A 21,882-nucleotide genomic window follows, 5' to 3' on the forward strand; every position below is an offset into this window, starting at 1 on the left:
GCTGGAGGTAGTGTGAAGAATGCGGAGGCATGCAGAGCGTGATGATGTTGTTCTGCTGGCAGTAGCGCTCAAATTCAGTCGAGTGGTGGCTTTCGTGGCCGTCGAGGATCAACAACCGGTATTTGCCCTTTGTGCGGGACGCTGTGTGATAGTCGAAGTGCTTGATTCAATCTAGGCCTACCGGATTGGTAGTCCAGCCATTATCGGTGGTTGCGATGCGCCAGGTAGACGGTAGGTTGCACTCGGTGTACCAGTTAGCAAGGTGGTACTGTGCGGCCAAGATGATGAAGGGAGGGATAGCCCAGCCGAGGGCATTGACTCCCTGGATCACCGTTGCCCATTCGCGGTTGCCAGGCTGGGCCAGTTTCGCCTTGCTAAGGCCGTCTGAGGTCGTAACTACCATGCCCGCGAAGATAATACCCATCATGAACCCAGTCTCGTCGAAGTTGTAGACATCGTCATCCACAATACCGTACTTGGCCTTGGTGTTCCCGCACAAGCGTGAACCACTCGCTGATGACCTTTGATCCTCGCACTTGGCCCTCTGGTAGTCGTATCTACGTGTAAAACGCGTACGGAGCTGTGGCTGGCGTTTGACGAAGTTGTGTGCCCAGAGCTTGCCAACAGGGGGGCGCGTCGCGTACGCGTAGCAGTTGGTTGGCCATATCTTCCACACCACGCAATCTTGGTGGAAAAGCTCGCGCACATAGCTCAATAACGTATTGAATAATAGCATCCTCTTCTGATTGAGTGAGCTTCTTCGAATTGGGCGTGGTGTCGCGTCGTGCAGGCCGGCCAGCGCGTCGGTCACGGAGGGTTGATGGTGGTACATTATAGAGCTTAGCTGCGGCTCTGAGGCGTAATTTTTCGTCCTTTTGGAGAGCTTCAAGGGCTAAGATTACCCTCGCTTCCTTTAAAGTAGGTGGCATGTTGGGTTGTAGAGAAAAATGATGTTAAGTGTAGAGAGAACGCGTCGCAATGGCCAGTGCGCGACTCGCTTATATGCGCGACTCGCTTATAATGTACGTTAAGTTATCTCTTTTCTAGCGTGTATAAACGCCCTAAGTGATTTGTTGGGGGGGTCTACCCCTGACCCTCTGAGCCCTTGAAGCTTAAGGTACCTAGGAAAATTGTCTGACACAGATGATGACTTTCAGAGGCCTTGAGGGCAGCCTTCACGTGATTCCTATGGGACTAACATTGGTCTTCCTCAGGCGCACCTTCCCAAACTGCCGGTAACGTTTGAATCTGTCCCCAATCGTGAAAAAACCGTCCGAACTCTCTGCATGGTCGTCCCAACTTGTGTCACCCTTGGTATTGGAATACAATAATGACATTATCAAAGTATGGAAGAAGTATGGTATGCACAGAAATGAAAACTGCCTGCGCGAGTTTGGGCCATAGTCGTCAGTCTTCTACAAGCCTTGGGGCAGAGCAAATGGGGCAGGGACACCTTCAAATGGCCCAAGAGTGGGCTTGCTTAGAAAGACTCTCAGTGTGGGAAAGATACCTAATCCTTGGGCCGATCTGCAATCCCATTGGCTAGGTAGGTCATTTGAATAAACAGCATGGTCAAGCGAGGGGATACGTCCAGCTTCAATTCAGTTTCATTGCTCTGAATTGCTATTGCCGTAGTGTACCATCTTCTACCACCTGCAACATGGCGTCTACGACGCTCCAGGCTTCGGAATAGTCTATTTCGATGGCAGCCGACAGTCATTTTAGCCCGCACACCTCGTGCGGCCGATCCTCATTTGCCATCATTCTCTCGGTTGGCCGATGAGTTTGTCTTACACATCATCGAGATTGTCCATGACAGCAGTCCACAGGATTTAGTCAATGTTGCTCTGGTCTGCTCCGATCTCTATGTCAAGGCTCGATGCCTCCAACACCGCCTCCTCGCTCTTGACTTCCCCAGGCACACCAAGATTACGCTGACAAGTCTCATCTTCGAGATTTGGAGCGAGGACAACTCACCTGGCCGCGTGGTGGCTCACCATTTACAATACATGCAACGCATCGACCTCTTGTCTGCCATTCGCACACTCGACGTCTCCATCCCCAGTGTTGGGGGAGAACCTCTCTCAGTGCAACCAATAGCCCGCGCCAACAAAACACGACAGTGGAAGTTCCTCCTAAATCCCAAGACACCAAGCCAGGACCCAGGAATGGATCAAATGGTGAAAAGGTACCCGATCTGGCCCCTCGCCTTCGGCCAGTATTATCCCAATCCATCATGCCTATCGTCAACCCCTCTCATCAACTCGATGCCACATCTGCGGGACATCCACTGGCATTGCCGGCACGTCCACAGCGCCCTCCCCTCCCAGATACTTTGTCCTCCCTCATAACCAATTCCAAAAGCCCCCCCATCAACCTTCACCTCTCCATCACCACCAGAGACGACCGACGTCCCAACCCACGCCTCCTCCAGCTCCTCTCCCAGCTCTTGACCTACCCGCTCACCTCGAACTTGACCTCACTTAAAATCAACATAACCTACTACACCCAAAACTACACCCGCTAAATCCTTCACCCCCTAAAAGCCATCCTCTGTTACGCTCCTAATTTGCAAAAGCTTTCTCTCGACATCTGGTACCACCGCGGCGCCAGCGGCCCGGGCACTCTAGACGAGAAATACTTTGGCTTCGGCTTCACATCAGCCGAAAACTTGCCACCAAAAGGCTAAAGCATCTTACAATCCACGTCTACCCATTTGGCCGCCCTGCCGTGGCAGGCGAATCAAATTGGAACACCGAGGGCTATCCACCAAATACATCCCCGGAGGTCGACTACTGGGCCAGAGAATTCTACTGGGGAGCACTGGAGACGCTCCAGCTGTTGGACGTGGGGTGGATGGGGACAGACAAGATATTGGCCAGCGTGGAACTATCAGGCAAGCTGGGGACCTTGAGAGAGCTGAAGCTGGATGGGTTGTACGGACCTGGGATGAGGCCCTCGCAAGTGGAGGGCTCGGCTGACAGAGGCTATGTTGAAGGGATCTGGGGTTTCTTGCGGTACTTGCCACAGAGAAGACTGGAGCACATCAGTTTGCCATTTGTAGGGGGAGATGTTATTCCAGTGGAGGCAGTTACGTGGTTTGGAAACACATTGACGAGACTGGGTATCACACGTTTTGCAGTGACAGAAGATGATCTCTGGGTTTTGGGGAGCGACCTGCCGCGGTTGCGGGAGCTGAGGATTTGGTGGGAGAGGCAACACGGCCAGTCGGATCATGGCGATGGCGGTGAGGGCAGATGGCCGGAAACAACGTTTGGTGTGCTGGCTGATGCAGGCAACTTTCCGTCTTTGCGAGATTTGCACCTCACCTTTGAACTTGGGTTCAAAGAAAAGCAGATACAGCCGCCGTTGACCGAGAGGATACATGGTGGTCGTCGCAGTGGTCATAAAACCCCTTCTCTGCAGCAGGTACATTTGTCCACCGGAGAACTTCCAAAGAGGAGGAATGACCCAAGCCGCTTTCGAGGCTTCCTGGATGCCGAAGAGAGAGCAAAGGCCTCTGCTAAGAACGCAATGAGCTTTGTATACTCCCCACATCTTGATTCCGGAGGAGTGAAAATGAAATGTCCAGTCGGGGATCATGGAAACCGAAAGATTCACGAATTAGAAGACAAGGCAGTGGCAATCTTGGAAATAGAGGGCGAAAAGGCGGCCATGGGAGATAAATATTGGGCCCTTGAAGCCGCACTCAAGGGTCCCCAGTGGGGTGATTAACGAGGGCAATTATACCACATGACAGGTCCTTCAGAGGCGCGCCCGGACATTGCTCGCCTTGCTGATATCGTAGCCCAGTTCTTCTGCAATGCCTAGGCCGGCCGCCCTTCCAGAAAAGATGCACCCGCCCAAAAAGGTCCCCTCCAGACTGTTGTAGCCGTGCACGCCTCCACCTCCAAATCCGGCGACCTCTCCTGCAGCATACAAACCCTTGAAGACGCTGCCATCAGCCTTCATCACTTGGCTCTTCAAGTTTGTTTCAATACCGCCCAGTGTCTTTCTTGTCAACAGGTTCATACGGACTGCAATGAGAGGCCCGCTTTTCTTCTTGTCCAACAGCTTGTGCGGTGGCGCAATGCGGCTGCGCTTATCGGGCCAGTAGGTTCTCGCCGAGTTGATGAGCATGGTCTGGGCATCCTTGGAGAAGGGGTTGTCGAACTGGCTGTCTCGGGTCTCGACCACGTCCTTGATCTTCTGGTAGTCGAGGGGCACGCCTCCCGGGATCTTGGCCACTAGCTGGTTCATTCCCTCCACCAAGTCCTCCAGATTGTCCTTAACTACAAAGTCGACACCATGCTTGACGAAGTTTTGCACGGGAACGGTGCCCTTCTTGGAAAGAACGCGCTGTGTCAAGACACCCCAGACAGACTTTCCAGTAACATCTGGGTTTTGTTCCGACCCTGACAGGGCAAACTCGCGCGCAACGATAGCCTGGTCGGTGATAAACCAAGTATAGTCGTGACCGGTGGAGCAAATATACTTGAGCGTGCCGAGGGTGTCACAGCCAGGGAAGAGGTGGTTGGGCAGCCGCTTGCCGTTGGCATCGAGCCACAGAGACGATGGTGCAGGCAGCACACGAATCCCGTGGCCAGGCCAAATGGGGTTCCAGTTTGCCAACCCTTCTGTGTAATGCCACATGCGATCCCGGTTGATGATGTTCGCGCCGGCACTTTCTGTAATGTCGATCATCCTCCCGTCAACATGATGCGGCACCCCAATGACAAAGTTTTGGGGGACCTTGGGGCCCAGTCTGTCGACGGGCCACGCGGCTTTCACCTTGTCAACATTTCCACCGATGCCCCCCGATGTGACGAGGACGGCAGCTCCGTGAATCTCAAATTGGTCGACTACGGTTCTTGACGACTTGACACCTCGAGGAGAGTTGTCCTCTTCGAGTATACTTCCCTTCACACCCACTGCTCTCCCTGTAAGCTCATCCAAAATAATCTCGTCGACACGGTGTCGGTGTCTGAACTCGATGGTCCCCTTCTTGGCGGCCTTCTTCACTGGCTCGGCAAAGACCCTAACAACCTCAGGGCCAGTCCCCCAAGTCAAATGGAATCTGGGCACCGAGTTTCCATGACCATCTGCTCGTCCATCACCTCTTTCAGCCCAGCCAACGTTCACCAAGAACCCCAGTCCTCGAGCTTTGACATAGTCCTCCATTTCATCAGTAGCGAAATTGACGAATGCCTCCGCCCACTTTCGTGGCCAGTAATCCTCCTTCTCGCGGTCAAACTGGGCCGAGTTGAACCAGTCCTTCATTGCCAGCTCTCTGGAATCCTTGATGCCCATTCTTCGTTGGTAGGAAGAGTCGACGCAGAAGATGCCTCCCAAAGACCAAAACGCTTGGCCGCCAACATTGTTTGCGTTTTCTTGATCGAGGAGAAGGACGGGAATGCGAAGACGGGAGAGCTCAAAGGCAGCGACGAGACCGGCGAGGCCTGCGCCGACAATAATGACGGGCTTTTGGGCCTTGCCCGCGGACGGGTGTCGTTTGGGCATTGTCGTTGGAGAGGGGTGGTTGGGTTGACGGGATGAAGTTATCGAGCAATTGTCGAAGAGGAGATACTCGGATCGCTCGGAATGGGTGTATCGGGGCAAAGCAGTGCTTGGAGGCGGTGTCAGCTCGGTTCGTTCGGTTGGATTCGGCACCGACGCTGGAATCTGGTCTGAATTTGTAGTGTAAGCACTGGCAATGGCGACTGAGAAGAATAACAAAGGACAAGACCAAGCATATGCTCAGGAAGGGCCGAGCAGGATTAAGACTGGTAGCCCCATGGCGGCGTCACGCGCGGTGCAACGCCAAGATTCAAGCCAGCCTCGGTTCGTTTGACTGATGGCAACGGATGGGCGTGGTGCGATTCAAGGTCCAACATCCCCCGCGTTGCGACGGTTGACGATTGCCAGCGCTGCTGGCTCTCAGTCGGGTGTGACATGGACCAGGGTTAGGGTCGTACCCCAGTTCTGCCCCTTGCTATACCCCGCTTCCCCGCATTCCGCCTGGAGCTGCCAAGTCAGTCAGTCTCTCGGAGAGTCCACTCTGGATATTCTTACTCCAACGACTGTTCATCTTTTTTTGATTAGAAGTGCTTTCATTGCCTGGAATCGCCGACATGTCTTCACGCTTATAACAGCAAAAGGTCTCTACGATAACTTTCTCTCTGGTGATGAGCAAGAATTGGTGAGTCTACGCTCCGCTCCTGCAAGAAATCACTGACCGAGATGCAAGCAGACCGTCACCGTTGTATCCAACTTTACACCTCCGCCAAGAACTCATGATGCAACTCCTCATTGCAACCCACACGACTGGAAAGACGGACACTTGCAGTTAACGTCTTTGACGACTGCGATATCTTGCAAAAACACCATAGTGCTCACGAACAGCCACGACTATCCAGGTCTCTCAATCGCAAGGCTGGCGATGGGAACCATACCTACCCACTGCCACTACCACTGCACCACAACAAGATGGCATAACACAAACACACCTCGATGATAACTCCTCGGGGTAATCCACAGATCCAAGAACTACTCCTCCTTCTCGCCCGTCAGGGTCCATGTGAAGGGAAATGCCGGTCGCTGTGGTCTAGGCCAGTAACCCCCCTGAATGGCTGTGCCGCAGCAACATATTAAGCTCACTTCTGGGTGCAACCGTCGTGGCCACTCATAATCGAGACGGATGTTGATCGTTACATCTTGTCTACAGAACCGCGGCCAATCATGGGGCAAGACCGCTCGGTGAAAGAACCAGCTGAAGACCCCCCGCCGTTGCGGTGCGGCATTGAACCCCGATGACACCCTTTTACCGGTAAGTATAGTACGTGCATTATCTGAGAACAGGGTGAGATGCGTATTTTCTGCCTGTCGGTATTCTAGATGACCCGCAAGGAGATCTCTGTCCCTTTTCGAGAAGATCGAAGCCTTGTCTGGAAGGCTCGTTATATAGCACTGACCCCATCATTCATGGCAAACCCGATCGTCGTCACCCTCGTGGTCCTCCCCGGCTAACTGATTTGCCTATCTACCTCAAATTGATTTGTTCCCTCCATCACCATGGCAGATGTCGATATTCACGAAAAGCCAAAGGAAAAGAGATCCATCCGCACATGGACCCCCTGGCTCGAAATCGTGGCGCTCTCGGCCATTCTTATTTGTATCATCTGCTCAGCCGTTGTTGTCACCGTCTCTCACGATCAAGAAGTCTCAACCTGGCGCATCAGCCCGGCTGTGTGGCTCGCCATCTTTTCGGCCATCTCTAATGTGGCTTTCAGCTCTGCTCTGGCCGCAGGCATTGCCGTACGTTTCTGGCTCTGTGCTTCGGGCGGCACTCAACTCTCCCAGCTTCATTACATCTGGGATCATGGCCGCGGTCTCGGCTTCTGGCCCGCCATCAAGTCCGGCTCCGAAGCTCGCAAAGTAACCCTCATCTGTACTATCGCATACCTCGTTCAGTTTGCTTCGGGCCCTCTGTTTCAGCGATCAACCCACACCTTGGCTCAGAACCGGGTTGTCCAGCAGAACATGTTCTTTGACATTGCCAACAGAATACCCGATGGATGGTCGGGAAACTGGCAGTCAGACAGGACAGTCATTCACAACAGGAGGGTCATGTCGCAAACCCAAGCCTGGTACCGCAATGACTCCATCACTGTACCATCTACGGAAGGATATGTATGCGATGGCACTTGCTCCGGGTCGGTCCGCGGTGCGGGTTTTGTATACACGTGTGCCCCTACCACTTACCAACCCCTGGACTTGTCAACAAACGCCTCACACAAAGCCACCGTCTTCCACATCCGAGCCGAGCTAGTTGCCGACGAACGGTCCGAACCATTACTCACTCTCTTGACCAAACACATTGACAAGCTCGAGGGCAACTGCCAAGCTACTGTCAAAATCGATCGCTGCAACATCACCGCCGCCGTGGTGGAACATCCCGTCATCATCCAAAATTCCACCGCGTGGTTTGATCACTCTGCTCTCAAGTTCAATCAGTCACTGCCCATCATTTCACCATACATTTCCGCCGGTGATTCCCTCACCACGCCGATCAGCTCGGGAGTCGGTCCGCTCGCCGGCCTGCAAGCCTTTGTCTCTGGACACATGTACGATAATGCGACCACAACCTTCAATCCGACCCTCAAGAAATGGCTCTTTGCTGGACCGGGGCCGGGAACATTGGCCGACGTCTTCTTCAGGGCTGAGCCTTGGGATTTTGGGAACCACAGTCTCATCAGCTGTGGGCTGATCTGGGACAGCCCGACAGAATATGTGCTTGCAAATCTGCACGAGTGGCAGTTTCGTGTGGCCGAGAGAGTGGGCAGGGGTACCGAGAGGCAGAGCTTTGAAGTCACCAAAACGGTTCCGGTCTTGGTGTTTTGGAGCGAGAAGCAGTATCTGGGCCCAGCGTTGGCGGTTGCAATACTGGGGTTGCTCTTTGTGGCGAGTCTCAGTTGGGGTTGGTGGAGGCTTGAGAAGCCGGTTACGCTCAGCCCTTTGGAGACGGGCAAGGTGTTCGGTGGTGGCATCTTCAGGGGTGTCAGGGGCGATGCCACTGTCAGCGAGATTTTGAGAGAGGTTAGGGATATTGAGGTAAGAGTTGACACCGAGAGTGGGGTTGGTGCAGAGGATCGGATCACACGGGTAGAGGTCGAGATGCAAAGACCCAACAAGGTATACACCACGGGGTCTGGCTGCGGAATCTATTTGTCCGAAGGGATCGAAAGGGGCGAAGGATCACAAGGCGGGTCAGTTACAGGTAGCACACGAGTGCAGAGTCACCTGGGGCAGGCCTAATGGCCGGTTTGCAACAGTTTGATGCTCTGGAGCTGAACCTGGATACCTTAGCTGTTCGCGTCGAGTTCTTGCACTACCCATGACTTCAATAGCCACGACTCAGCATCCGAGATATATACGTTCTTGCGATAGACAATATCAGGCATTATGTAAAGACTGTTCCTTCAGACACTCTCTCGCACGCGTTTCCACACCCTCCATATAGGATTCCAGTTCGTTCACATGCCAGGAAGCTTGTCAAGCCCTGTTACTCTTGTTAGTCTGAACTTTCTCTACAGAGCAAACAATCAAGAGGGGAAAACTTACAGCCATCGATGTTCTCCTTCACGGTCGTGGTCTGCAGCTTGCAGTTATTGGCCTGCGCCACGCTCTGCGACTTGATCCCGTTGCTCAACAGCGGCGTCGAGTCCATGGCTCTCTGCAGAGAATCGCCCTTCCAACCAAACAGATAATCGGCATGGGTCCCGTATCCCTTGCTATCGCCATAACTCCAGACAAAAGGCTGAGAGCCATCTGTAGGCCAGAGGTCCTTGTTGTTGAAGGGGGTGGTGTCCCACATTGTCTCCAACGCCACCTGCGGCATCCGGACGGGATGGCTGGAGGGGCATGGGCCGGCGTTGGTGAAGGCACCCTTGCCGGTGTTGTACATGTGGTCTTGGTGGTTAGGGCTGTCGAGATTCTTGCCGTCCCAGCAGGCGGGGAAGTGGTGAATGGCCATGATGCCGGCTGGGCAAGGCTCCTTGGGGAAATCGGCCGTTTCGGGGAAGCGGGTCATGACGTCCTTGAGGCAGGTGTAGCGGAGGCCGGGGTTGTTGCCGTTGGTGGCGGTAGGCGAGCCGACGGTCATGCGGAAGCCGGGCTTGAAGGCGGTGATCTTTTGCTTACCGTTGGAGTTGAAGTCTTGCTGGAGGTAGTAGACTGTCATGCCCCCTGTCAAGGAGCCGAGTAGGGCGTTGGGGTATTGTCCCACGCGCTTGTAGGAGCCGTTGCGGGCTTTGAAGTACATGACGGCGGTCCAGTAGTTGGTAAAGTCCTCGCTTGTAAATTGGGTTAGCCTGGTGTGAAGATGATGACATTCGATGAGAGGTAAGGATACCTACCTGAAGGAACAAGTGGTGCAAGTGGCCTTCTCGGCGATGTCAACCTTGGGATCCATGGTTGCGTTAAAGGCGTTCCCGCCAATGATTTGGTGGACATGAGACGAGGGGACCTTTCCGGGCTCGACGATGGGATCAAGGCGCTGAACCGTCAAGGTTGCGCACCCGAAACGGAGGTACGCTTGGGCCGGGGCAGCAAACCCAAGTGCGGCGAGGGAGTTCCACTTCATGATGTTCTTTGTGATGACGATAATCCACGATGATCGTGGGAACAAGACAAGGCTACAAAACAGGTCGAGTCCAGGTCTAAATACCTGACGGGTCTTTGTATTCTGCTATTCTTCTCATTCAACCTTGGGTCAGAGCGACAGCCGGCCTACAGGATGCATTCCCAGCGTGGTTGGCACCACCGCGTTGATAGCTCCCCTTTATCCAGACATCATCCACGTCGGCATGACCTGCTTGGGCCTTCGTCCCAGCTCTATATCCCCGCATTCTTGAATGTTTGGTTCGTCCAATAACCATACTTATCCCTCCCCTCAATCAAATGTTTCTACCTCTCAAAGATCTTTTACTGGCTGTTGAACAATCACTATGTAAACAGAGGACACATCCATTCTGCCACATGCGGCAACTTTGATACCGATTGGTTGCCGCCAGGATGTCATACAAGGCCTGATCAAACTGTAAGTAGGAAGACAATCTCTAGCAAGTACTCGGGTTGGTGGCCTTTCATTTAAGCTTCGTCTAAATCCCTGTGCACTACTCGGCTCTCCTTCCGAACCCGAGGACAGACCAGGAAACAACAGGCTGTCACGGCAGTTAAGCAATTGGATGGGCTTGTGTGCTGCATATCAAGCTCTCTCGCTTCTTGCTCGGCAAACCTCGTTGACACCGGCAGATTGCTCTAGATTGAGTGGGGCATTCGGATGTGAGTTCCGCTGTCGGTAGAGGCAAGGGGAATGCCGGAGGTAGGTTGTTGAAAGGGGGGTTAATGATCAACATTTACTGGGCAGGAGAAAGCTAGCTGTAAGCTAGTGGGCAAGAGTTCAGTTTTCGAACAAGTTTCTATCCATAGATTGCAAAGCTGGCTGCCCGAGCCTTCCTCCAGTCATAAGCGCATTTAACCGAGGTACTGTTCTTGAGTGATTCAGACAGTTGCGGGTACGCTGTACTCGACCCTACCTACCTACCTTGCGTATCTAACTTATTGAGGCTCCGCTGTTTCGAGTGCTGAGAAAACAGGGGGTTAAATACCTGGGACCCCCAAGTTTCAGTAGGTATGTATATTTCCATCTCTATTCATGTACAAATTGAAAGTAGCTGTGTAAGCCCTATCGACAGATCTCCCTCACTCAAACGCCATTAAAGCCATGATCCCCTTACCCCCGCCCGTAAAGTCAAGTTGGCTGCTTGTTCATATGTATCGTTATTCATTGCTGAACATCTCTGTGTTGTTTACTCTGACCTCTTCGGGCGTGAGCCCTTCCAAGTGTTGTCTTTTCTGCGTCCCTTTTCCTTCATAGTCTTGCTGTTCCATTTTTCTGACGCTATCGAGTGTCGTTTTGGTACCTAGGCAGTAAACCTGTTGACATCATCCCGGTGTCTATTAAGCCCTGATCCCACCCGCTCGTGATCTCATTCGGGATTTGTGCATTCTGGTACCGAATCGGACTTGACGGTGAAGCTGTGAGACGCTAGGTATCTTGCGACGGGCGATATTCCGGCGCAGAAGCCTCGCCTTCCTCGAGCGTGTAGATGATCCACCGTTTTCCAAGGTGTGTAGACGGGATGGCAAGAGTCAAGGCTGTTGATGTCAGAGCTGGCACTATGATCTTTGGTGATGGCCTAGTAAAAGTAAACTTGGATGACATGGACCTGGGTACCTTTGGCTCCTTTGGCTTTAACTCCTTCATGGTCAACTGTGGCTGTGAAGGGGTGGATGGAATTGATTTCCGAGGTAGCAATGAGGGTGACTCTGGAGCATCTTGCTCATCATCGTCGTCTTCGTCCTCCTCGGCCGCAGTTGAGGCTTCGCCTGTCGGTATTGCAGAAGAGGATTCAGACCCCGGGTTTGATTTCTTGCCACTGCACGCCTTGACGTATCGATGTCTCTGAAGCAATGGCAAGTTTTCTTTAGTCAGTTTCCTTAATAGGTACAAGACAGCCAAAAGACATACCTTGAGGGCATCTTTGCGTGAAAAGCACTTGTCGCAGTGAGGACAAGGAAACGGTTTTGTGGCTGAGTGTATCCTTCTGTGTCGTTTGAGATCGTGGTTTCGGCTGAAACACTGAGTGCAAATATCACATTTGAATGGTCGATCCTGCTGAGAGGACTCTCTTGACACCGGATAGACACTCCCTCCTACCCGCACGTTGAACTCATGATATGGCCCACCTGAACTGCCTATTGATGGGAGTGACGGAGGCGGTTGACCAAATCCTTGGGGCATATACCCTTGATGCTGATGAGCTACCATTCCGGCGGGCGGAGCTAGAGGCCCACTATGCGCGGGATAATGGCTTGGATGTAGTGAGGGGGGATACTGGGAAGCGGGCGGAAGAAGACTGGTGATGGGAGGAAGCTGACCTCCGAATCGGGATGGAGAGGATGATTGTGGCGGAGATCCGGGCAATGGCTTCCGTGCGTAATACTGTTCCTGGGATCCCGAGTCTTGGTGTTGTGAAGACAGCTTTGAATTCCACGCCGGTTGGAACCCGGGGCTGCTGGCAGCGGATAAAGAGTAGACAGAGCTGGGGGAGTGTAGGTCGCTTGCCTGGGGGCTTCTATCGTCGGCCCCAGAAAGCGGAAAGTCGGATGACGGCGGGAGCGAGAAAGGGGGCAGTCCATCGCGGTACTGTTGTCTTCTATCATGAGATCTCGGTGATGATTGTTCCGCCATTTCTTCAGCAATTCCCTACATAACACAGGAAAGTGAGATGTTCTGGGAAAGACAGAGAGTGTCCAGTGTGACTGGGCCCGTTAGTCCTGGTCCGCATCTCAGCTGAACAGACCCCCGTCCCTTGAACAGGTGTGGCTGCGCCGTAATAGGCATCGCGCAAAACGCGCTTCCTTGGCGACAGCCTCTCAGAAGCTAGCACCGGTCATTTATTGCATGCCGAGCCCTGGTATTTCTTCTTTTTTACCTCATCCCGCACGGGAAGCCTAAGTCAGATGTGGTGCGACATTGTTGGACCCGTGGAAGCCACTGACAGAAGACTGAACACCGCAGACCATGGCGCGGAGTTGCAGTGGTACCCTTGGCAGAACGCCTCTTTTCTAAATCAGCATGATATACCTGACGTCTTGTTGAGATCCCCCCCCTTGGCAGTCAGTCGTCTCTCATGCTTTCTGTGAGATATCAGTATCTGAGCTACCGATTCGGTCTCTGCCACGCCACCAAGAGGTCCCTTCCGATGGCTGGTACGTCGCTCACCTATCGAAGCTAAGAAGCACCCGGTGATGTACATGCATGGCGTGACGCCACCGAGCCACGAAGACACCGAGTTAACTGAAAGACGGACGAAAAACTCCAGGAAGTGTCTTTCACGGCGCGGCGCCGGCCAGAACAATCCAGATGTTTCAAGTGCTGCGCCTCAGGTAGACTTTGGGGACCAATTATTGTGGATAGACCGGTGTAAGACGCGCGCCGTGTGGTCACACAAGCTGTCTGGGCGCTGAACATACATGTAAGCTATTTAGGTAAGGTGCAGAACGACACCGCCTGACATTGGGACCTCGCATACTGGCAAAAGAGGCAGAAGATCATCATTATGAGGCTCTGCCGACCTCTTTGGTCACGAGCAGCCAACTCGGATTACTTTTGAAAGGATTGCAACATTCCGCTTCATCCAATAACAAACAGTTGGCGGGTTGGGCAATGTTCTTGCACACGGCTAGAGCAATTCAGGGGTTCAGGGGGCGGGCAATGCATCAGACTTCCCACCATTGCTTCATGTTTTATAAATCTAGCCTTCGTCGCTGCAATCAACAAATCGGAGACCATATCGATTTAATCGGGTATGGTGTAGCGGTAACATCGTTGACTCTCACTTCTCAGAAGTGTCTGTTCTCTCAACAGCCCCGGGTTCGACTCCCGGTATCCGAGTCTCTTTTTCCCACACTTTCTCACTTGCACAGACACATCATCTTGATACACGTGCATTTTTATTTTTTTGGAGACTGCCTCGCTATTTTTATGCTTTCTTGCTCAATCAAACCCATAACGCCCCCTCCCACAATTCCATTATTGAAACCCATCGACGCCATTGTATGTGGCGAAATTATGGCAGGCTCAGGAACAGCTTCAATAATTTGGGATAGATGGGCGTACTGTTACATGTTACTGTTAGCAGAGCTCTGACGAAAACCAAGACTGTTTATTGAAGCTTACCCAAGTCCAGTGACTGGATCCCAACCCTCTTTCACCGGGAAGCCGTTGCTCCCACATCCTGGGTTTGATCCAGAAGTGATGTCAGTGAACACTTCGGGATGATCATACTGCCTCGTAGTTAGCATTATTTCTTCATCGCACCCTTCGAGATACTGACCAAAACTTGGTGGATAAACCCGACTGGCCGCTTGCCTCGGACTAATCTCTCCTCGTTGATTAGAGTAAGGATAGAAGCCCAAACCGGTACCGCCACCGAGGTACCACTCATGCTATCAGCATATCCTCTGAGAACAACCCTGTAGTTGTCTCCAATGGCCGAAACATCAGGATAACCTCTGCCGCCTTTGTTGAACCTCTTGCCCCTCTCTTTTCCCAGCACACTGCCCAGCAAACTTGGCTCCCATCCCCACTGCGTGGAGGCTGCTGTAGCCGTTAGGTTGTATCCCAGCTCTGTGACGTTGGCCCGCTTCAAATACGCAGCCACGTGCTTCTCCTGCCATGGCGGCCTCATGAAGACATTTGAAAATCCCCCTCCAGAAGCAAATCTCTCTGTGGCTGTCTCGATGAACTTGCCCTTATTCTTGGGGTCGGCCTTGACCAGTGTAGCACCCACGCTCAAAACATAGGGACAGTTTCCCATGATTCTTGGAGAGAACACCTCTCTATTCGGGCCTAAACAGCCAGCCTGAGGGTCCCCCCTCCTTCCACCGACGCCATAGTCGCCAGAGGACTCTACCACAGTGACCCCCTGCAGTGAAAGCTTCAATATCTCCATGCACTGCCTGCGGGTGTAGGACTCTGGCCAGGCGTGCTCGAAGCCCGAATAGGAGATGGATATGACGTTTGTTGGGCGGTAAGTGCCGCACATCAAGTCGCCTTGGTAACCGTATCTGTCGTTGTTCGGGTTCGGGTACTCGGGATCGCGGCAGGAGTCGTCAGCACAATTTCCTGTCTGATTGAAGGCGGCCATGGTGCAAAAGGAGCCATCGATGGCGTCAAAGAAGGCTTTTATCTCGTCAGTATTTGATCAAGACACGTTAGCAATGAAGCCACTCACTATTGAAGAAGCCAGGGTATCTTGTATCAGCACGAGTCTGGTCTTGCTGGTACCATTCGTCGTCTGTTTGGAACAGAACAGTTTTTTGAGGCCATACCAACGGAATAGCCACTTGGAAATCAAGATTGGCCTCTTCTCCTGCTAGCTGGGGATCCTCAATTGGGCCCTCGGCGCCGTTGATCGACTTGAGTTCGGGATGAGTTCCTTTCGGGATCCATGGAGCGACATATTTCCAATAGGTATCCATGTCTTGTTGATTGTAGTGCTGAGCAAGACCTTGAAAGATACCCAACTCGTTGCCTTTAGTCGCTTTCGTTCCAGCTGGGATTTGATACTGGTCTATCACCCATTAGCTGCTTACATCTCTCAGTCAAACATTTTGAACCTACTTCGGATACATTGAGGCGTGATGTCCACATCACAGCCCTCTGTTACCTCGAACTCATCTTCATTCTGGTCCGGCTGGATATTTCCGGCTGGTTTGGTGGCAGTAGGAGTAGACACGCTGGTGCTTGTCGCCCCTGATCCTCCCTGTCCCTTTCCCTTGCCTCTATCTTTGTCTTTATCCTTATCTTTGCCCCCCTTCTTTCGTCCTTTGCGGTCACCCGGGCGTCTTCCCTTCTCGTACCAACTATCGTACCAGACCGACCCTCTCCGTCCCACCATCCTCTTGACAATCTTCTCATCATATCCACCAGCCATCAATTTGATGCCGGGAGTTATGTAATCAATGTGATGCGAAATGTTGTGAGGAACATGATATCTGTGAAGCATTTCGTCAGCAAGATGATCCGACATGGAAGGAACGCGTTGGAAAACAAGCGCTCACTCTGAACAGGCAATGTTTGTTACCCCAGATTCAGGGTGTTCATAAACATGAAACCGAGCAAAAAGCAGTTTCTCGACCTCCTGAACCGGCGCGTTGAACTGAATCCACTATTTCGCACCCGTCAGTACGTTAATGCCCTCAACTTCCCAATCACTCGACCTGTGTAAACTCACCTGCTTGTTCCCCGACAATCCTAGCCTTCTTTCTTCCACGCCCGAGGCCTTCAGCCACTGCTTGACCTCGCCCACCGCCTGTGTTCCCGGCGCAAAGAAGTCGACCACCTCTCGAGCAGTCAAGTGCTTCCCGTAGTTCGGCGATTTCGGATTCGATCTACTCCGTTTTCACGTCAGCCTTTTCCCCAAATAAAAGAAAGAAAAACAGAAAAGTCACACACATGTCCATTAGCAACTTGTGCGCCCGCTCCTCCTTTTCCCGCCCCTGTTTCAAGCCAATTCTCACAGGCAACGTCACCCCATCCCTGACCAGATCCCTCTTCACCCAGCCCTGGAGTTGCCCGTCATGCTGCCGTTCGTGAAGATCATGCGACCTCGGCACGATCAGAGGCCTCCCTGACCTCGCTGTCGTTGGGCCGCCCTCCACCAAAAAGGCCAGCCCCTGGACACTGGCGACAGTAAGAAGAACTGATCGAAGAAGCATGCTGAATGGGCTTTTCCGCCGGAGTGTCGAGGAATCGAGGGGAAAAAAGAACACGGGCAACAAAGGGAATAAGGAAAGCAACAGAATCGACGGAAAGAAGGGGAGACCCAGAGCGCGTCGACTGGCCGAGGTAGCTTGACGGCACCGTTGATGACCGACGGGAGCTCATACTTATATTGATTCCCTAAATAGAACAGAGCCATCCTACAGTTTAATATCCCCGATGTGGGCCTGGCCGAGGCCCTTTCCCCAATTCCAGGTTGCCTTCCCCTTGGAAAGTCACCAGCAGTTACATCCGATCCCCAGTTCCAGAAATGTCGTTGCATACCTAATCGTCCTCCCATTGGAACGCAATGCACCTCTGCTGATATTGGACCTGACAAGGACAAGGCAATGCCACTGCGGAGGGCACGTGGCGAGTTACACAATCAATTTTCCCAGTTGCCTCCATGTCCCTAAAGAAGCAATAACCTCACCAAGGTCTAGAAAAGCCACTACTATATAAAGACACTATTTTAAGCAATGCCTTTCGATTTGTTTTTATCGCCGAGGACGGGCAATCTATTCTGCCGGGTCTTGCATCGGCAGCCCGCTTAGGTTCTCTGCATCCGAACCACTCACATTGCTCAATGCCCGCCCCTCCTCCCTTTTCTCCCCCTGAGCCTGGACTATGGCGTCCTACCTAACCACCTAGGCAGGACACCACCAGCTATCATGACAAACAAATAAATGGAAACGTGGCAATTGAAAGCCAAAGGTTCTTGTTCAATCAGAAGATTTCCCTGCCGATAGAGATCAATCCGGCAAGAGTGTGGATCGCAAGTGGCAACACCGGATAAATGCCCCCAACGCAAGACATCATCATCTCTTTAACACCCGCCGGTACCAAACCTCACAAAATAAATTGCTCGGAGCCTCGGAGGCGTACCGAAGACTCGACAGAACCACGCTTCGGCTCGAGCGTTGAACCGCCACAAGTGCCACGTTGGTACCCGGACTTGTTGGCTGACCCAACGTGACGATATCAACCTGAATCTATCGCACGCTACCTTGCCAAGACACTTTCCCGTTAGACAACTAGCGGTACCCGAACCCGATGATAAGTATCTCTGATGCTTCGGGTTTTTTTGGGCTCGTCCGTGTTGCAAGACACACGACTGCGAGACCTGAGGAAACGATAATGCTTTTTGATCAAATTTTTCTTCTTCATTCAGCTCCTGCCGAGATATGAATCCCAGCAGCAGACTCACGGCTAAGATTATCCTATCCCAAAGCGTGGCCTGATCATATTACCGCCTCCTTTCTCTTCCCCTAATCCTCCGTCGCAATTCCATCCGGCCACCCATAGATAGTGATGACATTCGTTCCCATGAATGATGTCAAGGGGAAAAAAAGAAAAGGAAAAAAGACCAACCCAAAAAAAAAACCAACCCCTTCAAAGCCAGCTCCCTCAAATATGCAGAGCATCAATATTCGCAGCAATGTACTGCTTGGCCCCCTCACGGAAATCATCCTTCAGATACCCGTTCCGGTTGTTGAAGAACTGAATGAGCCTCTTGTCCTTGGTGTTCCACGTCGGCCAGTTCTCCTTCACCTTGCTCTTGGCGCTGGTGCCGCCCGACGCGTCGTTGGGGTCGAGGTTGTAGACAAAGTTGGCATAAAAATTCTGGATGCTCTTGCTCGCGTAGTTGGGCAGGATGCCATAAAAGACCTGCAGCAAGTCGCTGCCGTGGAAAGTGCCCAGGATGGGGGTGCCCTCGTTGTAGCTGGCCAGGTAGGACCAGACGGGGACGTTGGGGTTGGCGGCGATGGCGTACTCGATGAACACACGGCGGGTGAGCGTGAAGACGATGTCGCCGAGGAGAGCAGCCAGGCGCTTGAAGCCGGGGTAGATCTCGTTGAAGAGGCCGGAACCAAAGGGTGAGCCGGCTGAGATCAGGGGCGAGTACTGGCTGACCAGGCCCTTGATCTGTTGCGCGGTGGCGCCGTGGAAGAAGTATCCCCTGAGGTAGTCTTCGAGGCGGCTGGTGGTGGTGACATTCTTCTGGAAAAGCGAGAAGAGGGTGCCCTCGTCTTCTTGGTCGCCGATGATCATGGGCACGGCGGCGTACTTGCCAGCCTTGACAAGACGGTCGGCGCTGTCGGTCAGAGCAACACCGTCAGGGCGGGGCAGGTAAGAAAGAGCCACCGAGCTGTAGGAGAGGATGGCCGGGACAGAGTTTGCGGTCTCGAGGAAAGTCTCGTAGGGCAAGTTGCGCAGGCAGTTGAGGGTGTCAGCAGCACCGCCGCAACCGGAACGGGCAACCACAGTGTCGTAGATCTCCTGGCCCTTGGGGCAGTCGACGGGGTCAGCAGGGACAATGCTGCCCGAGTTCATGATGGCACCGCGGAACAGGGGCTTGCCCTTGTAGTTGATGTTGCCGTCGTAGAGAGACATTTGGTTCCACACAGAAATGGCACCGGCCGACTCGCCCCAGATGGTGACCTTATCTGGGTCACCGCCAAACGCAGCAATGTTGTCGGCGACCCACTCAAGACCCATGCGCTGGTCAAGATGGCCAAGGTTGGCAGAGCCGTCCTGGAGGACTTCCTTGCCGGGCATGAAGCCAAAGGCGCCCACACGATAGTTGACAGCAACAAACACGTAGGGCTTGCCGGCGGCCATGGCATTGGAGACAAGCGGGCCTCCGTCATACATGGAGCTCCATCCAAGCTGCATGAAATGTTAGTCAAATGTTCTGAGCTTTCCCACCTTATGGCTTTTTGCTTACCTCGAAACCACCACCGTAGATCCAAAACAGGACTGGCAACTTATCGCCGGCCTTGGTGCCAGCTGGGCGGATCACGTTGATGTTCAAGCAGTCCTCACTGATCTTGAGTGCCTTTTGAAACAGGGCAGTGTTGACAACCGTGTCAATGACTTTGGCGAGCAGATCCTCCGAGTCGGTATCGGCCAAGAACTGAGGGCAGGCAGCGGCGATGCCGCCGGCGTCGTATGTGCCGAACGAAGCGGTGGTTCTGACGGGAGGCTTCAGGCGGAGAGGACCAACGGGGGCTTGGGCGAAGGGAATGCCATTGAAGGCTTCCGTGTTGATGCGGCTGACACCGACAACATTGCCCTGAGCAATCGAGACAGTGGGCCTGGCTCTCTTCTCCAAAACCTGAGTGGGAGGCTCAGGGGGGGCAGCGAGGGCCTGGCCAACGAGGGCCGCGGCGGCGACGAGAGTGGCGACGCCCTTCATGGTGTTTGCCGGACAAGAAGAGGGAACAGGAAGGGGTGAGAGGAAGATGGATGAGATTCCCTGGCTGACGAGTCCTCATACCCAAGGAGGGCGGCGAGGGACGAGATCTATATAGCTCTTCTGCTATTCCATCTTGTTCAACAGCCACGGAGTTTGTGTCCACCTGTAATCTCAACGACAAGAGCTTGTACCCGTCTTGCTGCACTCCACCATCGTGGGTCACCGTGACATGGCAGGCTTCCCCAGAAAAAGCTCCCATGTACATACGCGGACATGGTCTCCACCAAGCCAGCTGACTGACTGGCATCAAGGAGATATGTACAGGATGGGCAAGCGGCCGCGGGCAGCATCGGGCGGACTGCCGTTGCGGTACCGCTCCGAGGCGCAGTGATCTGGTTTTGGGGTTTCACTCTGAGCGGCTCTGGGTTTCTATGTACAGTCCAGGAAACAAATGATTGTTAGGACAAGACATGAAGTCCGGGGTCCTGCGCCAACAGCCATTGGAGGCTTGGGTGGTACCGCAAGATTCTGGGGGTTGGGTATGAAAACCTCCCACTCGCCCAGCCCTTACCGTGGGGGAATGGCAATGGCCGAGAACGCCAGCGGTCACCTGGCGGTCTGGCGGATGGTGGAAGGTGGTACTGAGAATGTCTAGCGCTCCCTCTTACGCGCATCCAGTAGTTAATGAGTCGAAGAGAAAGCAGAGTGGAAAGGCGCAAGAAAGCAGTCGACAAAAACACTGCGAAGCCGTCGTCAACCGTACTCCAACGGGCATGTGAAGAAGCTTTTGGTGCCTGACGCTAGAGGAGCCTCGGCTTGAGGGGATAGGTTGAACCGTTAGAAAGAAAGCTAATAAGTTGCGGTAAGTAGATCGTGTGCTGTAGATCCATTTCCTCGACTGGCCGGTACGCTAGAGGAAAGGCACTATCGAGGCACACTTCCCCGCAATCCGTACTCGCGCTCGCAACGGTCCTGCGTGAGGGGTAAAAGTGGCAGTCAACGCCTTGGAAAGAAGAAGATTTTGGAACGACGGCCCTGAATCACCGGGGTGTGAGGTGGTCAAGCGAGGATATGGTGGTGAGGATCAGGGAAACTGTTGAGGAAAAGTGGATCTCTTGGATTCAAAGAACTGAGTGATATTAAGGTAATTATTATTTTTGCCGCCCCGAGCGTCAAGGTACCTTACCCACGAGGGCTATTCTATACAGCGCCTTGTGTGTACCCGCGACAGTGGAAGAGTCGGACAATGCAGTCGGTGCGAGATGTGCCAGCGCCTGGTCCCTGCTGCAACGTGGGAAGTTGGAAGGCACGGGACGGGAGTTGAGCTGAGGTTGACTTCGGACGGATCTGGGGAAGTTGTGCTCAGGGTGGGGTTGTCGAAGAGTTGGGGAAGATATTGCGGGGAAGCCGGTCCTCTTTTCCCAATCCGTTTGCGACAGCCGACGCCATTCAGGTCTGGGGAAGGCATTCGTCGCTCCGCCATCCATGAATAGCTCCTTGGCACTATGACGGCAGACCATCCGTAGTCTGTACAATGGTCACTCGTGAGTTCAACGTTTGACCAGGGCTCAAGGAGAAAAGAACTCAGACTCGGGTATCCACCAACTGACACGATGTTGCAAAGCAGTCTGTTGGCCAATATAGCGACTCGTCCACGTCTCCACGATGGTAATGGGAATTACAACACAAAAGCCCGAGACTCGGAAGGGCACAAGATGCCAGGGCCCACCACCCGTACACAGTCGCCGATATCCCATGGAAGTCCACAGCATTAGAGCTAGACTGAGCTCGT

The 21,882-nt window shown here is 53.3% G+C and overlaps 6 protein-coding genes and 1 non-coding gene across 7 annotated transcripts; 2 read left to right on the plus strand and 5 right to left on the minus strand.

The window, feature by feature from the left end:
* Positions 1-3,765: 3,765 nt before the first annotated feature.
* Positions 3,766-5,520, minus strand: QC762_502880 (uncharacterized protein; the record flags this gene model as incomplete). Its single annotated transcript, XM_062890714.1, has 1 exon — positions 3,766-5,520. The coding sequence occupies one exon, from the start codon at positions 5,518-5,520 to the stop codon at positions 3,766-3,768; it is 1,755 nt and encodes a 584-aa protein (XP_062741449.1).
* A 1,551-nt stretch (positions 5,521-7,071) lies between these two features.
* On the plus strand, positions 7,072-8,814 carry QC762_502870 (uncharacterized protein; the record flags this gene model as incomplete). The annotated part of the gene is made up of 1 exon (XM_062890713.1): positions 7,072-8,814. The coding sequence occupies one exon, from the start codon at positions 7,072-7,074 to the stop codon at positions 8,812-8,814; it is 1,743 nt and encodes a 580-aa protein (XP_062741450.1).
* QC762_0073490 (uncharacterized protein) lies at positions 8,808-10,141 on the minus strand (the record flags this gene model as incomplete). Its single annotated transcript, XM_062883776.1, has 3 exons — positions 8,808-9,058; positions 9,121-9,869; positions 9,915-10,141. The coding sequence occupies 3 exons, from the start codon at positions 10,139-10,141 to the stop codon at positions 9,033-9,035; spliced, it is 1,002 nt and encodes a 333-aa protein (XP_062741451.1). The 3' UTR covers positions 8,808-9,032.
* A 1,157-nt stretch (positions 10,142-11,298) lies between these two features.
* On the minus strand, positions 11,299-13,512 carry MET32 (transcriptional regulator of sulfur amino acid metabolism). Its single transcript, XM_062890712.1, has 3 exons — positions 13,349-13,512; positions 12,092-13,263; positions 11,299-12,025 (listed from the first exon to the last, which is right to left on the minus strand). The coding sequence occupies exons 2-3, from the start codon at positions 12,812-12,814 to the stop codon at positions 11,609-11,611; spliced, it is 1,140 nt and encodes a 379-aa protein (XP_062741452.1). The 5' UTR covers positions 12,815-13,263; positions 13,349-13,512; the 3' UTR covers positions 11,299-11,608.
* A 416-nt stretch (positions 13,513-13,928) lies between these two features.
* QC762_0073510 lies at positions 13,929-14,020 on the plus strand. The gene has a single exon. It is a non-coding gene; the product is annotated as a tRNA-Glu (tRNA).
* A 42-nt stretch (positions 14,021-14,062) lies between these two features.
* On the minus strand, positions 14,063-16,957 carry QC762_502840 (uncharacterized protein). Its single transcript, XM_062890711.1, has 8 exons — positions 16,586-16,957; positions 16,365-16,521; positions 16,192-16,298; positions 15,752-16,125; positions 15,363-15,701; positions 14,463-15,310; positions 14,306-14,412; positions 14,063-14,244 (listed from the first exon to the last, which is right to left on the minus strand). Exons 1-8 carry the CDS (start codon positions 16,846-16,848, stop codon positions 14,196-14,198), a joined length of 2,244 nt encoding a protein of 747 aa, XP_062741453.1. The 5' UTR covers positions 16,849-16,957; the 3' UTR covers positions 14,063-14,195.
* Positions 16,958-18,032: 1,075 nt separating this feature from the next.
* QC762_502830 (uncharacterized protein) lies at positions 18,033-21,473 on the minus strand. The gene is made up of 2 exons (XM_062890710.1): positions 19,620-21,473; positions 18,033-19,561 (listed from the first exon to the last, which is right to left on the minus strand). The coding sequence occupies exons 1-2, from the start codon at positions 20,088-20,090 to the stop codon at positions 18,299-18,301; spliced, it is 1,734 nt and encodes a 577-aa protein (XP_062741454.1). The 5' UTR covers positions 20,091-21,473; the 3' UTR covers positions 18,033-18,298.
* Positions 21,474-21,882: the final 409 nt, after the last annotated feature.

The sequence above is a fragment of the Podospora pseudocomata genome, chromosome 5, assembly GCF_035222375.1.
Source record: "Podospora pseudocomata strain CBS 415.72m chromosome 5, whole genome shotgun sequence".
Classification (NCBI taxonomy): Eukaryota; Fungi; Ascomycota; class Sordariomycetes; order Sordariales; family Podosporaceae; genus Podospora; species Podospora pseudocomata.